The 14,460-nt window shown below is 39.5% G+C and overlaps 1 protein-coding gene across 6 annotated transcripts in view; it reads left to right on the top strand.

Annotated features, from left to right (window-relative positions):
• The window catches only part of LOC130144931 (skin secretory protein xP2-like), a 40,435-nt gene extending 29,754 nt beyond the window's left edge, over positions 1–10,681 (top strand). For 4 of the 6 annotated variants that reach the window (XR_008820302.1, XR_008820301.1, XM_056329223.1 and 1 more), the window contains one exon: positions 5,853–6,869. Coding sequence is in view for 4 of the 6 variants with exons in the window: in XM_056329219.1 (XP_056185194.1) it covers positions 5,853–5,918 (66 nt within the window). In the remaining 2 variants the exon portion in view is untranslated. Of the gene's footprint in view, positions 1–5,852; positions 6,870–7,590 lie in introns of those variants that run through there. The other 2 variants (XM_056329221.1, XM_056329222.1) reach the window with 2 other exon arrangements.
• Positions 10,682–14,460: the final 3,779 nt, after the last annotated feature.

The raw sequence follows: 14,460 nt of genomic DNA, 5'->3' as shown, positions 1-14,460 counted from the left end.
AGGACTGTCTTGTCACAGTTGATGATTTCTGAAAGATATCCTAAAAGATCTGCTAAAAACCCTAGGGTTTTATTGCTAATCAAGAACAACTCCTGAAATGGGGTGAGGACATCAGTTAATAGCTCATGGCCCTTGTCCTCTGTTTTACATGGAAGTTATCCTGGCCAGGCCATTTGGACAGGTAAGTCTCGGTGCTTGTAAGTGAGCGTACGAGTGTGAGCATTTTAAATCTATGGGAGAATAAATGTCAGTGGGTAACGTCAACTTATCTGGAGATTCTGTAGGTAACTGTTACCTTCCCCTTGCCTAACACATTGAGTTATATTACACTAAGTTCCCTACAGTTCTGCCTTTAATTTGAAACTTCATAAAACACAGACTGTTTTCTCTTGCATTTATTTTAGTGTGTGTTTGTGATTTGTCATCATTTATACTTGGCGTTTTTGGGGTCCGCATTGTGCCATGACTCCAAGTAAGCTGAATAACTGCAGATTTTATGCCGTGGTACTCACCCCACTTTCTGGGTGACTAACAACTGTACCACAACACAGGGCCAAATCCATTCTTTTGAGACACTTTGCAGTTAACTCTTTGCCATTAATGGCATTTATTATAATGAAAACAATTATTTAATCCAGTATTTCGCCTTGTTTATTCTCATCAGGTTTTAATCTATGACTGTCTGCATCTTTGTTTGTTTGTTTGCTTGAGGAGGATTTGTTTTCTTACTTCAGGCTTTGAAAGAACTTCTTTTCTGTTATCCAGATGAATAGATCCAGAGCAAGAACTAGATCATCATCAGTAGTAGTTGTTCTATTCTGTTTCTTTTGTACGTGATGCCTAGTGTGACTTTGGCTTATTGTTTGTACTAGAATTAGATTTCCAAATTTGTGTGAGACTCCTTTTTAATTCAAGTAACTTCTTGAAGGTCATTGTTTCTTCATAATGTTTTATTATCTTTTTCCCAGCAATAAGCATGTTTTTGGGGACTCGGAGATTTTCTTAGCATGTAAGATATATCTAGGAGTTTTGCTTCCTTATTTTGGGCTTTAGAGACCTTCTTCATGTTACTGAAATCTCCTAAATACACCCTAAATACAGGGTATATTTAAAGTTCAGTAGGTTTAACAGGGAGAAGTGTGCATTGTGGGGCATGAACTCTTTGCCTATATGAAGGGACTCCTTATATTTCTAAGTTTTACCAGTCTTACATTTTACCTTTTTCTCATTGATTGTTTCAGAAAATAGCTGATGACATCTGTCACACACATGACAAGGGCTTCCACAGTTTGTTTCTCCCACCCTGCTTCCTCTGCCAAAAATTCTGTATGCATCTTGGATCCACATATACCTTTCCATCACTCTTATTCTCCCTTCTCTTTCACTGTGTTGAATTGTCTTGAGGATTTGCCCATCATTGGTACTGGGGAGAAAACAAGCTGGTGCCAGCCATGAATGCATTCCAGCTCTTTGTTTTAGGATTAGGGATTTTAGAAAATACAAAGTAGAATCATAGCTGTGCATCTTCTACCTGGCATGTGTGCATAGTTCTATGAAAATTACATTATCAGGTACTGTTTAATAAAATGCTGCATGGCATTGTAAGACTGGTTTTTTTTATTACTGTAAAGTAGTGCTGTTTAGATGTTGAAGTTCCTGTGATGCTAGGCACCACACAAACAGGCTGAAAAGTTTATCTGCAGTCCTAAATGTTTGCAATGTAAATAGTTGAAAGGAGTTGAATATACACAGATGAGAAGGGAAATACTAGGAGTTGAGGGAGAACATTCATATTTCAGGCATCCAACTCATGTACCTAAATCAGAAGACTGATCTCCCTAGGCCATTTCCACACCTTACCCAGAGACTCCTTCAGAGGACAGTTTGGAATATTTTAGGCATTCCTTCATCAAAATTGTTCTCAACAGGAGCCTCTTTCCATTTACCGCATAGGAGGATTCATGTCCTACATCCCACACTTGCCTACTTCAGTTACTTAAAAGTAGGTGGTGTGTATATACCTTCTTATCACACATTTTGCTCATAGGGGCTGTAGGGGCACCTTGGTAAGCTGAATTTCAGAGAAAGCTTTGAAGAACAGCAATGCGAAGTATGTTTTCAGATATTTAAGGGAATTTCCCTAAAGTGTAAGGTGTAAAACAGGAAAAGGCATGAGGTGTTTGTTTGAAAATATAACGTGGGTGAGAGAAGAGCTGAATGACGCTAAATGATGGGTGGGAGATAGGAAGGGAAGAGATACAAGAAGCGCCTCTGACTTTTTTTTTTAAAAATAATTCTTTTTTTTTCCCCAGGAAAAAGTGGGGGTTTTGAAAGTGTTTTAGCCAAACAGAAAATAATAAACAAATCAGACAGTATGATCTAACGGTCTTTTCAGCTTTATGTTTCATGAAAATTGGCCTAGCTTCAAATGCCAGCAAACCACAGCTGTCTTCCTGATGATGATTAAGGAACAATAGGTGCGGTGGTGATAAGCAAGGACGAATGGGCCTTGAAAGTGAAGACAAGTAACAGATCTTCCAGGAGAAGTCAGGGAGAGCTGTAGAGACAGCAATGGGTTCTCTGATCAGCTAGCAAAAGGGTATTTGCAGCAGTGTTCTGAATGAATGCGAGTGAGATCAGGCTGTGTTTCTCAAATGCAGAGAGAAAAACATTGCTGAATCAAAGTGTGATGATGAGGGTAACCTGATGGAATGCTTCAGTTGATTGAAAGAATTAATACATCTTGGAAATGTTGTACTGAAAGTATCTGCAAATTACGAATACGAATCTTATGGTTTGTAGTAAATTTGGGATCTCAGGTGATGCTAGAATTATCTGTCTGAGCAATAGGCAGGATGACTGTGTAGCTGTGCAGTGTTGTGTATGTCACCAGCAATTAAGTCATTCATATGAAAACCTTAAAGATCTGTCCTCAAATACAATTGTATTGTTTATTATTTGGAGTTCTTTGCTCCTATGATTGCTTCCCAGGTAATATTTCTTAGAATATTTCCCTACCTGCCACTAAGGACGGGATGTTAATTGTTGAGTTTGATTTGTAATGTCGCAGTGGGGTGCCTAGCATGAAAAGGTGTGTGTTGCATTTGCAGGGAAAGCACCGAGCGTTTTATTTGGTTTATGGTATTAATGAACACCAGGTACGGTAATTTCTTTACAATTAAATTATGAAGTCAAGTCCCTAATAACTATACTCCATAGTACTTCAGTAATATAATTAATTGGTTCAGTTCCTCATTCTGATCCTGCCTGATGATGTAAGAATCCTCCCCAAGAGGAGGAAGCTTTCAGTTTGCTTGAGGCTTTTATAGCCAAGTCCTGTACCAGCCACAGCCATACTTTCCTTCCCCCTTCAGCATGTCCCAGAGCTCACACGCTGAGAAGAGGGACTGCAGAAAGGGCAGAGGATATCTGCTCTTAGCTAATTTTCCACTGGCGTATAGTCGTGTGGGCATGGTAGCAAACAGGTGAGAATTAGAATTGTTTCTAGGCCTTTCTCACTTAAACCAGAGATGAAGCAACTTTAGTATCAGGGAGGCATAACCCGAAGTAAAACAAACAGCTTTTTATCTGCTTTCTTGTTATTTTTACAACAGATACATTTCCACCAGGGTTGGAAATATAAACGGTTCATGCATTTTTGCAAAAGCAAGAAGAAAGATTGTCTTAGGTGTCTAGTAGTTAGATGTCCAGATTAAAATAATGAAATATGTAGTATGCTCAGGGAATAGAAATTAAAAAATTGCCTATCCTCGGAAATGTGACTCTTTGGAAAGGAATTTGATATTAATAGCACTTCAGTAGTTTCAGGTTTTTCAGAGAAAGAGCAGTGATAGCCAGGTAAGGCAGTAAATGACCTTTTGCTTGCTAAAAAGTGTGAAATTGTAAATTCCTGAGTAAACACACTTCATGGCATGCCAGACATCTGTGGGCCAAAGGTGACATGTGTCTGTGGGATCCCGGCAGCTGGATGCTCACAGCTGGTGGGGAGAGATGAAGCGGGAGGTCAGGCATCCCTCTGCTCCCCACTCGCCCTGCGGCTGGGACCTCCGCCTGCACACGGCGAGGCAGGACCTGCTGAGGTGTTCTTCCTTCCTTCTGCCCCAACATGCTTACTGAACAACAGCCAGATATTAGTCTGTAACCCTCTTGAGATAAACCGACCAAAATATGACACTATATTCTAAATGTGGTGTTACAGGTTCTTTATTATGTACCAGTTTCTGGCATGCATGTGGTATACAAGTGGGAATTCAACAGTAAAGTGGAGATAAAGATTTTGGTACCTATCCTGACCTAACACCAACACTAAGAAGATGAAACCATTACTTTCTCCCACAGATTTTGGAAATCATACCTGCCTTGCATGTCCATGAATTTCCTCATATATAAGTAATCTGAGTAAAGTCAGTGTCTCGTCTCTGCCAAAAGGGTATCTTAATGTCCGAAGTGCATATTGAATAGAAAATTTTGTATATAGAATTTTTTCTTGCCTAGAAATAATAGCAATTTGAGTCTTTTTACCTCTCAGTCAGTGCTATTGACAAATCAACATCTCTTTCAATGAATTTCAGGTGTTCGTGTCCTCGCGTATCTTGGAATAATTTTTAAACTTATTTTATTTTATATGAAGGATCTTGCTGCATCTTAAGCCGTCAAGTAGGGGATATAAAAGTAATCAGAGACGGTTGATTCTCCTGAACATTTTTTTGGACAGAAAGTGTGTTTTTATTGATTTGTCTGATTATTTGCTGATCTCTGAAGACCTAACTGTACTATAGTAAAGGAAAGAATGGTATCATACTCCTGGACAACCTGATAGTATTTTTGGTCTGGCTAGCTCAAAGAGGTAGTACTGGTGAAGGTGCAAGGTGCAGTGATGTTTACAGGCCTGGTGAATTGGCCATTACATGCTCCTGAGCTGACAGATAGCCACAGGAAGGTCATAGGTAGAGAGAAAGCATGGACTCCTTCCTGGGGTGGATGATTAACGCTGCTGCTGAAGTTCAGATGACATGATATTCCATGGTGTAGCCTGTGGTTCTGTGTGCTTGTTCCACCCTAAACCTGATATTCCTGTAGTGTCTTCACTGCTGCTGTCACACATCCCTGTTGTATTAAAGCCTATATTTCAGTTGGCAAACCTCCTTATAAAGCTGACATTTTTTTGAGACAGTCTATTTTCTCATTGGCAATTGTATATGGTACTAGGTGCATGCTACTGTGGGGTTTTATTAGTATGGCAGGGAGAAACATCTACATAAAAAGTTACTTTATCTGACACGCTGCCAAGCTAGAACTTCTCACAACCTTCAGATAGGCATAACAGTGAAAGGTTTTTTTATAGAAATAATATTACTTTCTGTCAGTTTTACAGTGTTTTAAAATGTGGTAAGATTATCTCATTTTAGTTTTGCCACCATGTTACTAAGAGGCTAAAAATCTACACATCTAGAAATGGAAGAGTTGATGAAGATCAAAACATCACCTTTATTGATTTTTCAGACCACAATCTTTTGTTTAAAATAATAAAACAAATTATATATACATAAGAAAGAGTGGCAGCATGCAGGAGGTGAGCAAACCCACTGCAGGTATTCGTATTTGCCTGAAGGGGAATATGGCATGATCAATTAATGCTGTATAAAGCTCTTGATGTCAGATACCACTTTAGCCTTTCCTGTAGCTGCAGCGTTTTTGGTAAAAATGTAAATCTTGTAATGGTCTAGATACTCAGATTATTTTTCTGAGTTTTATTTTTCACTAGTCTGGTGTCTTTTTAGAGGTGTGCGTTGTGTTACCTGATTTCACCCTTCTTCTGTTTGCGTATTTAGGCCCTAATCCTGCCACTGGATTTGTCCAAATGGATCTCGATAGCCATAACCATGGGGCCTGACTGAGTTCATGGGACTCTGGATGACTGCAAGTTCCTACTCTGAAGATCTGATTGTAGGCCTGAACCTAAATTTCTGTTTTATTCCCCTGTCTATTTGCTTCTAATTCATGAAAATTATCCTGCCAAACAATACTGTATTTGAATCTCATGCGCATCTACTTCAGTAGCATTAGGACACCATGTGCTTGCAGCGTTGTCAGGCATCATCAAAATACTTCTGTTGTCAGGTGCCAAAAACTCACGATTGATGTGATTATTGTGTAATATTTTTACATTCAATGGCTTCCTACCTAAAATGGACATCATCACCTGTGTTTTCAGTCATTGTGGTATCTGTTTAACTCAGATTTTGAAGTCAGAATAACTGTTGGAGCTCTATTCAAGACATTTTAAAATATGCTGATAGACTTTTTTTTTTAATTTTGCAATGTGCAAAATTTTGCAATAGTAGCCTGCTATTACTGAAATCTTTCAATATGATGATACTCTGTGATGTAGACCAATAAAATAAGTAGGAAAAGGCATTAACTTTTACTAGCTCTTCTGTTGCTTTTCTATTTCTGTGGCTGTGGTTATATGACATACTATATAGCTGAGAGTGAGGATATTTTTATTTTTGTGAACCAGAGAGTATCTTTTGTTTACACTGAGTGCTGTTCCCTGTTCTATTCCATATGACCATGCTGCAGTTTCACTGAGTAATAAAGTTAAATAGCTCTGATAGAAGCTGGAAAGGACTTTGCAAAATTGCATTGAAAATAGAGTTTGAGAGGAAGAATGGATATGTCCCTTCCTGTGCATGCTAGTATTTATACTGTGTAGACTTTTTAAAGCAAGTATATAGCAATATAGGATAATTAACGGATGAAAAGATCCAAAACTTTCTCTGTATATAGAGAATCAGAAATACCTTTTTTTTTTTGCCTTTGTAGGCATATTACAATGATATCTAAGAGCTTCACAGTATTTGGTGAATTTTTGCTTATTCCCAAAACAACAGAAAGGCACCGCTGTCCTGTTTGACAAGGAGAAAACCAAGCCACTCAGTCAGTCAGTAGGAAAGTTGATGATATTAATTGGGTTCTCCTGCCTTTTAAACTCATGCCTCCAGCTCCATTTCCCCCTCAAAAGCCAAAGCTTCCATTATAATCAGCTGCTTTGCATTTCTACATAAAAGGCCCAAGGTGTTTCAGTTTGGACTCCCAGAAAATGAGGAAGACAAGGTTGGTGGCCACCTGCCAAGGTACTTGGTCTGACTGGCTCCTCATTCACAGAAGCCGATGGCGAAGGCAGAGGCAGAACTGAGTGTTCCTGTGTGGCGTTCAACTGCCTTAACCACATGCCCATTGCTCTCTTCCTGTAGTTGTCTGTCTTGTTCTCTGCACAACTTCTAGAGCAAACACATATACCAACCTATAAATAATCTAATTCGATACAGAACCCTGATTCACTTCCTGAGCAGCGTGTGTCCTGCACACACAGGGCGGCCACAATCCTCTGGAAAAATTCAGCAGAGTGGATGAGGGCAAATATTAAGGCTATTAAGTATTTAAACTTTGCAATGAAATTGTGTTCTTTTAATGTAGCTTATTATAGCTGTAGCTTGAAGTATTTTTAATAAGAAACAAGAAAAGATGAATGCTTTTAAAACTGGTTGTAACCGTTTCCCTGTCTAGCATGTGAACGTGAATATTCAGCTCGGTGAAATACAGAACATCAGCTGGTAGGAGGCTGGCCACCTCGAGGGAGGAAGGGAAGAAGACTGGGTAGTAAATGCACAGGTAATACCCTTAAAATACAGTTTGCTTTTGAGTCTCAGGGACTATTTCGGGAGAGTTTACCCTAGCTTTTGTTTTCTCTTCAGCATTCCCAGCTCAAGAAATTAGATCCTCTGAGTTTCTTGTGCAATAGATGTTTGGAGTGTATGGTGTGTTGCTATAGTCTGCTAATAGGTGTAAATAAAGGAACGGAAAACAAAGGTGGGATTTTCTCTTATCTGTCTTCTTCCATTAGTCAGGAAGAGGAGGCAGTCCTCAAGTCTTCATGTTTTCTCCCAGATGAATTTCAGGGGCGATCAATACAATCCTTGAGCTCAAAACAGGTAGCAAAACCTTTTATAATAGAAAATGTTGTACTCCACTTGTCCCTTTAATCTTCTTCCTGGTCAAACTGTAGTAGCCTGTTGTGTTTGTAAGCTACCAAGAATGGTGTGGAGATTCCAGTGCCGGAGCAGTGGTGTTGGGAATCACAAGCTTACCTCTTTATGTTTTATGTTAGACTTGATTTTGAGGTTTTTTTCTGGATAAATCTTGCCAGACCATAGCCCAGCTCTCAGTTTTTATTAATGTTCTACCTTATCCATGGGTGACACCTGAGATTCGGTGGCCAGACTAGTCATTTGCTATGACGAAAACAAAGCAGCCTTATGCTTTGCTTTTGCATGTTTTCCTCTGGGTTTTGCAGTCTTTTCCCACAAGGAAGGCAGCAAATTCAGATGGCCTGTAAACAGCGCTGGAGATGATACTAAGATATACAGGTAGTTAGGAAAATTTTGGTCAAACCATTCACTGAAATTCATAAAAATCAAAACACTTGTCAGTGGAACTCATGTACTTTTGCATTTTGCTGTGAAGAAAACAATAAAACACTGCTTTTAACACTTGTTTTTTTAAATAAGGATCAGTTTTTGAATTTTCACAGCTATAGGGAAATTGTGGGAGCAGGAAGTGTCTTGATAGGGTAGAATCATCTTAAGCTAGTATCTCAACTCTGCACTTTGTATCGTGAAACCATGGCCTGAAACTGCTGCCTGTCATATCATCATCGATTTATTATGTTACTTCATCTTACACATTATTTGTAGTTGTTTGGTTGGGATTGTTTGCTGGGCTTAGTTTGTGCTTTTTGGGTTGGCTGGTTGGGGGTTTTTTTGCTAGCACTTAATGTGAGTGAGCCCTGATCCATGACTTGGCTTCCAGGTACTAGGGTAATACAAGTAGTAATCATGTGTGCTGCTAAAAATGTTCTACCTTATTTCGATTTGCATTTGTTTACCTACAGCTTCTAGTTATTGATTCTGGTTACGCCTTTCTCTGATGGATAAAAGAGCTCTTTAGGACTCACTGTTTTCTCCCCAGGAAGGTGCTTTTACCCTGTAATCAAGTTACTGCGCCTTTTTTGTTGTTGTTTTTGTTTGGTTTTTGTTAAAGCCAAACTGAGTGAGCTTTTTGCGGTTCTCATTATTTCTTTTCACCTTCTTGGATGAGTTTTGGGGCTCTTTTCTATCCTTTCTCTAATTTTTCTATTAAAAGAGAGACAAAACTATTTTGCTAGTCACATATACAGCAGTGAAATTGCTTCACTAGTTACCCCTGTGTTAGTATGGTCAGAATTTGATGTTTTTGCAAGGTCAGATAAAACAAACAATTACTTTATATAACTTCAGCACATCTGAGTGTGTAATTATTAGAGGACAGAAAAGGATGGACCATTTTAAAAACATTTAAATGCTTCATAAACTTCAAAAGGGCTATCAAATCATCCAGAATGGGTGTGCAGGAGGGATTGCAGAAGTGTTTGCATTGAGGTTTTTAAGGAGATAGAAGTGAAATAAAAGTAATAATCTTAATTGTAAAGCCACAATAATACAGAAAACCTTAAGTGCTATGGATAACATGGTAATATGTACTTTCCAAAATTTTGTAGCATTGAATGCAAAATCTTTGTTTGTAACAGACTAGGCAGGCCACTGAAAATAGAGACTGTGAATGGGCGTGCACATATGCATCCTTTACATCCATTTAATCCCATAAGTAGCCACTTGCTTATGTTCTGCTGTAATAAAAGAAATAACATAGTATTAAGAATTTCTTTTGTTACAAAAGCTGTCACCATGAAGTCATGTGTGAGTTCCAACAATCAAAATCCATAGCTTGAAAGAGGGTCTTGGAATTTTTACTGCTTTAGTATTTCTTAACAAAGGAGTGGCTGTTCGTTTTGATTTTGATCTGTACTTTAGGACAAGGTTGAGTTAAATTTACCCTAAGGAGACTAACCAGATGCCTGGTCAAAGCATCTCAGACTACCCAGTGACTTTTATGCATATCATGCATATCAGCATCTGAATTGAATCTGCATCCACAGATCCGCACTTCTTCCTTATGGAAACAATCAGATTTTCAGTAAATTGAACTACAGGCTGTTTAAAGTCTCAGTGCTGCAGATCAGTTTAATGCAAGTTTGTCTAACATTGTCTCTTACACAAATTTGATGTCACCAGGTTGACTTTCTGTCCAAACTGTCTTGCTTTTTAACTTTGAAAGGAGTACTCCTTTCTGTTTTGGCAGCATTCCCTCAGTGAAACTTGGGGCATATTCAATAAGGAGCGTAATTTGTTTCAGCAAAATTAAAGTTCATGGAAACATGGTAAATGAGGAAAAAAAGGAGAATTAAAATAATGTAAAAGACTTTAAATCCTCTAAAACTCCTGAAAAAGGAGTAAAGGCAAATAAGGACAGAACAGAAAGCCAAATGGCCTCTGGCTAAGAAAGTACTAGTCTAAATAGGTTTAGACTACAAGTGTGTGTTAATGAAAAAGTTAATACTAAGATTTTGGTAGCAGTGGGTGACTTGGGCTAGAAGATGTCCCCCTGCGATGATGAGCTCACAGAGCCCTTTTCAAAGTGACTATCTGAGAGAAGTGGGCATTCCCTTGGATGCCTTTTGTTGTCACAGGTTTAGTTTATATAAAGTTTGTAATTTCTTACATCCTAGGTTGCCTCAGTTTCTTCTCCTGAGTCTCCCAAGTCCTGGAATAGAACACTTAAATAAAGGGAGAAGATGGCACTGGGAAAGAAGATGGTAGAAGAAACAGGATGATTATCATAGCAGCTGGAGACAGTCTCCGTAAGAATACTAGCATGACTTCATTTCTCTGAACAGTCATTTAAGAGGTGATCCTCCTTCCTGAACCAGTAATAAATTGGGACGGCTGCATATAATGGTAGGTGTTTGATCAATGCAGCATCCACTGGAGTGTAACATATACTGGATAACTATTCTGGCGGTGGGGAGAGTGGAGGGGTGGCTGGCAAATTATCTTCCCATGAAATAATACTACTGATAAGTATTTGTTGAGCAGGTTCAGCTGCCACAGTGCATTTTCCAGCTTCTCTTTGTACAGGAGTATGGGGGAAAGAAGAGAGAAAGGGGACAGAAAGGAGAGAGGTGAGGAAAGGATAACAGTTTTTTAAGACTTCCTATGCTTTTCCAGGATATGTTCTTTGCCCTCCTTAAGTGATTCACTCTGATAACTTGTAGTACTTGTAATCTTCCTTGAGCACTGTATCTCATTGGGAAGTGCTGAATATGTGGACGATTCCCTGAATGAATGAGAAACACTGAATGAGAAACGCTCCATTGTCTACCCTTGCATTGTTAGGAATGAGATGAACACTACTCAGGGACAACCATACACACTTGGCTGTATTCAGTGGAAGGGAGAGACTGTCAAACTATGCAAGTTCCTTTCTGAAGCTATGAGCTAATGTTTATTTCCTCCAGCAGTTCCTGTAACTGCTTGCTTGCAGTGTAGACATCACAGTAGATCCTGTGTAGTTTCCAGATAGTGGTATGTGCTGCATCCCTTATTTCTTTGGATGTCAGCATCACATGAATTCATATTATTTTCCTGTTCTGTGGAGATAATACTGCTAGGATTTCTAATATCGGGGACTGTGTTGGTGTTAGTTGTCTTCTACATATTCAGAAGCAGATGGCTTAGCCTGTGTTGCAGATATGGATAGAGTCCTGTATAAAGCGTTAGAGTATAGATCTGAGTGATATTTGTATATTGTGCATTTTCAGAAAACTTGTAGGTAAGAGAGTAGTAGCTCTGTTCCAGCATTATACCTGGCTCAAGGAATCTTGCCAATCTAACTTGAGGCATTGAGGGCTATCTAAAGGAGTCCTGAATGTGAGGGAGCATATCTTGTTGAGTCTTTTGGGCTGGATAAAATAGGAAGGAAGGGAATCTGAGATATTTTTCATCACCTTAGCCTGGCCGGATTCTGCCTGTTCAGATGTAGAAGTCTAATAGTGGCGTCAGCATCAGAAGCTTACCTGCTACTACAGTGGTCTGAGGGAGGCTGTGTTTAGAGAAGAGTGTCTGTGAAGGTGGACAGTAGCATTTTTGGTTTATTAGAAGCAGGTGATATCTCTTATCTTGGTGGTAGACTTGAGTGTACAATCACCTAAATGGTCTGGAGATTTTGGGGAGGGACTGAATATTTGATGCAATGTTTCCAGAAAGTTGAAGAGGTAAGTGGATGTTGCACTGCATGTTGTGCTCTCAGCAAATCAAACATCTCAACAGGTCAATAATTTCAGAAATAGTGCAGTTCTAGAAAAACATTCCTTGAACTCCTTTTTTCTGTTGAAGCTGAACACAGTTCCTATCTGTCTGTAACCCAGCATTGAGAGCTTCACAGAGACATTTAAAGAAGTTATGTAGGAATAGGATGCTAAAGGAATCACATGTCATAACAGTAAATAATTTCCATCACTGTCACCATGAAATGGTTACTTTCTATACACATTTTCACTGTAAAAAAATGTTCATGGCATACTGATCATCAGAAGAAAAGTCAATACTGATGTATCTTCAGCAGGTTTGCCCAATTCATGAGCTGAACAGTGTAGGTATACACTTTTGCTATGGAAATATGTTTTCTTGGAAGCTTTACTATTTATCTGTTAATTCCTCAAAAGCCTATACAAATGTAATGTTGACCATTCTATGTTGAAGTGCTTTGTAAGTACTGACCCTGATTTAAGAATGTATCAGCTCTAGAAACAATGGAATTGTCTGCAGGGCTCACATGTCAACAAAAATCAGCTGGTTCACACATGAAGCCTGGTGAGGAAATTACCGCAGCAGCATGGGTGCCATCCCTGCTCCCTGACTGCCTCTCCCAGACCACTTCCTTCAGTCAGCTGAGGTTACTTTGCGTGGCTGCTGCTTGTCCGCAGTCACTGCTTACTCGCCCATGTAGACTAGCCAGCCACTCATCCATGCTGAAAGGACAAATGGCTGTCTGATATCTTGTTCTCTAGATAACTCTCACTAATAGAAGAGAGCCAATAATATATGCAGATTACTTGATGCAATCTGAGCAAATCCAGCCAGAAAGGTGAAGCGGAGCACATTCCATGCATTGTTACTATTTGCAGACATGCTAAGTCTCATTTCTTTGAATGGGGTCTTTCTCCTTCGGAAATTATTTTAAGGAGCTATTTGGCAGATTCCAAATAAGGCACCGGAGAAAAATATTGGTTGTAAGTCTGCATCTAATAAGCAACCGAGAATTGTGTTCATCTGGGCTGCATACAGGCTGGCACTGCAGCCTCAGGAAAAGGGCAAATACGGCCAGTGCTTTTTCCAAAGGTGCTGCGAGCAGCCTACCCGCTGGATGGCTGAAAGTGTTCAAAAGCAACAGTGACAACCTAAATCACCAGCAGCTCCGTCATATGTACATGTGCCTCGGTGCCTTGTCTCTGCAAATGTTTTGCTCTTGTTTTAAGCTGAAAATGTAACATTTTCGGTGAGAAAGGCTTTCAGGTCTCGTTAAAAAATACCTTAATAGTAGCTTTGGATTTGACTAACAAGCTAGGTTTATTTGTGCCATTTTCACTGTAATATTACCTTAATTTTGACTAGAAGAAACAATGATCTCATTCCTTGGGAGGGAGGACAGAGTGACAAAATCTGGAGGTCTAGTGACGACACTGAATCTCTTCATTGTCAAAGTGAGCTATGAAATCATCTGCCTTACAGCCAAAACCACTGGGGAGTAAGCAGCGTCCTTCACAGAAAGCAAAATTTACAAGGGAATGTGATGGCATGGAACAGCAACCTTCTTGTCCCAGGGGAAGTGTGCTGCCCTGCATCCCATCTCCTGCATCTCCTGGAATTGATGCAAGTTCCTTTTCTCATCTCCGTCAGCAACCACACCACTCAAGTGGGCACAGACTTCCCAAGGCGTGGCTCTTTATATGCTGTGACTTTCTTGAAAATTCTGCTGAAGGAGTCTCAACCAAGGTGTTTCACAAAGTTGTTTTGAGAGCTGGGGAGAATGAGATCCCCGCTCTGCCTTCTCCCTCTTGACCAGGCTTCACCACTGACCAGGTGGGCTGTACTTGGGATTCTCCATACTTGTTTGTCTTTGCTAGAAGTCTTCAGCTGTGAGCTAGACGGGCTGATCTGAAGTGACATAATTATTTTAAATAGCGAAATTAAAACTCTGTTTTCATAATTCAGTTAGAATTTTTCAGTTCCTGCTCAGCAATACATTGTCTAGAAGAACAGTTCTGTCTTTGGAGAGGCCTTTCTCTGTTATCTCTAAAGAAAATGGAAAACAAAAGGATGCTTTAAAAAAAGGTTAAGAATATACAGCTGGTGTTTCCATCCAAGTTCAGCTTGCCTTGCATGGAAAAGAAGTTGAACCAAACAGCTCCTTACAAACATTTCCACTAGTTTTCAAATAAGT

Source organism: Falco biarmicus, chromosome 2 (assembly GCF_023638135.1).
Source record: "Falco biarmicus isolate bFalBia1 chromosome 2, bFalBia1.pri, whole genome shotgun sequence".
Classification (NCBI taxonomy): Eukaryota; Metazoa; Chordata; class Aves; order Falconiformes; family Falconidae; genus Falco; species Falco biarmicus.
This window is presented reverse-complemented; position numbering and strand designations above follow the sequence as displayed.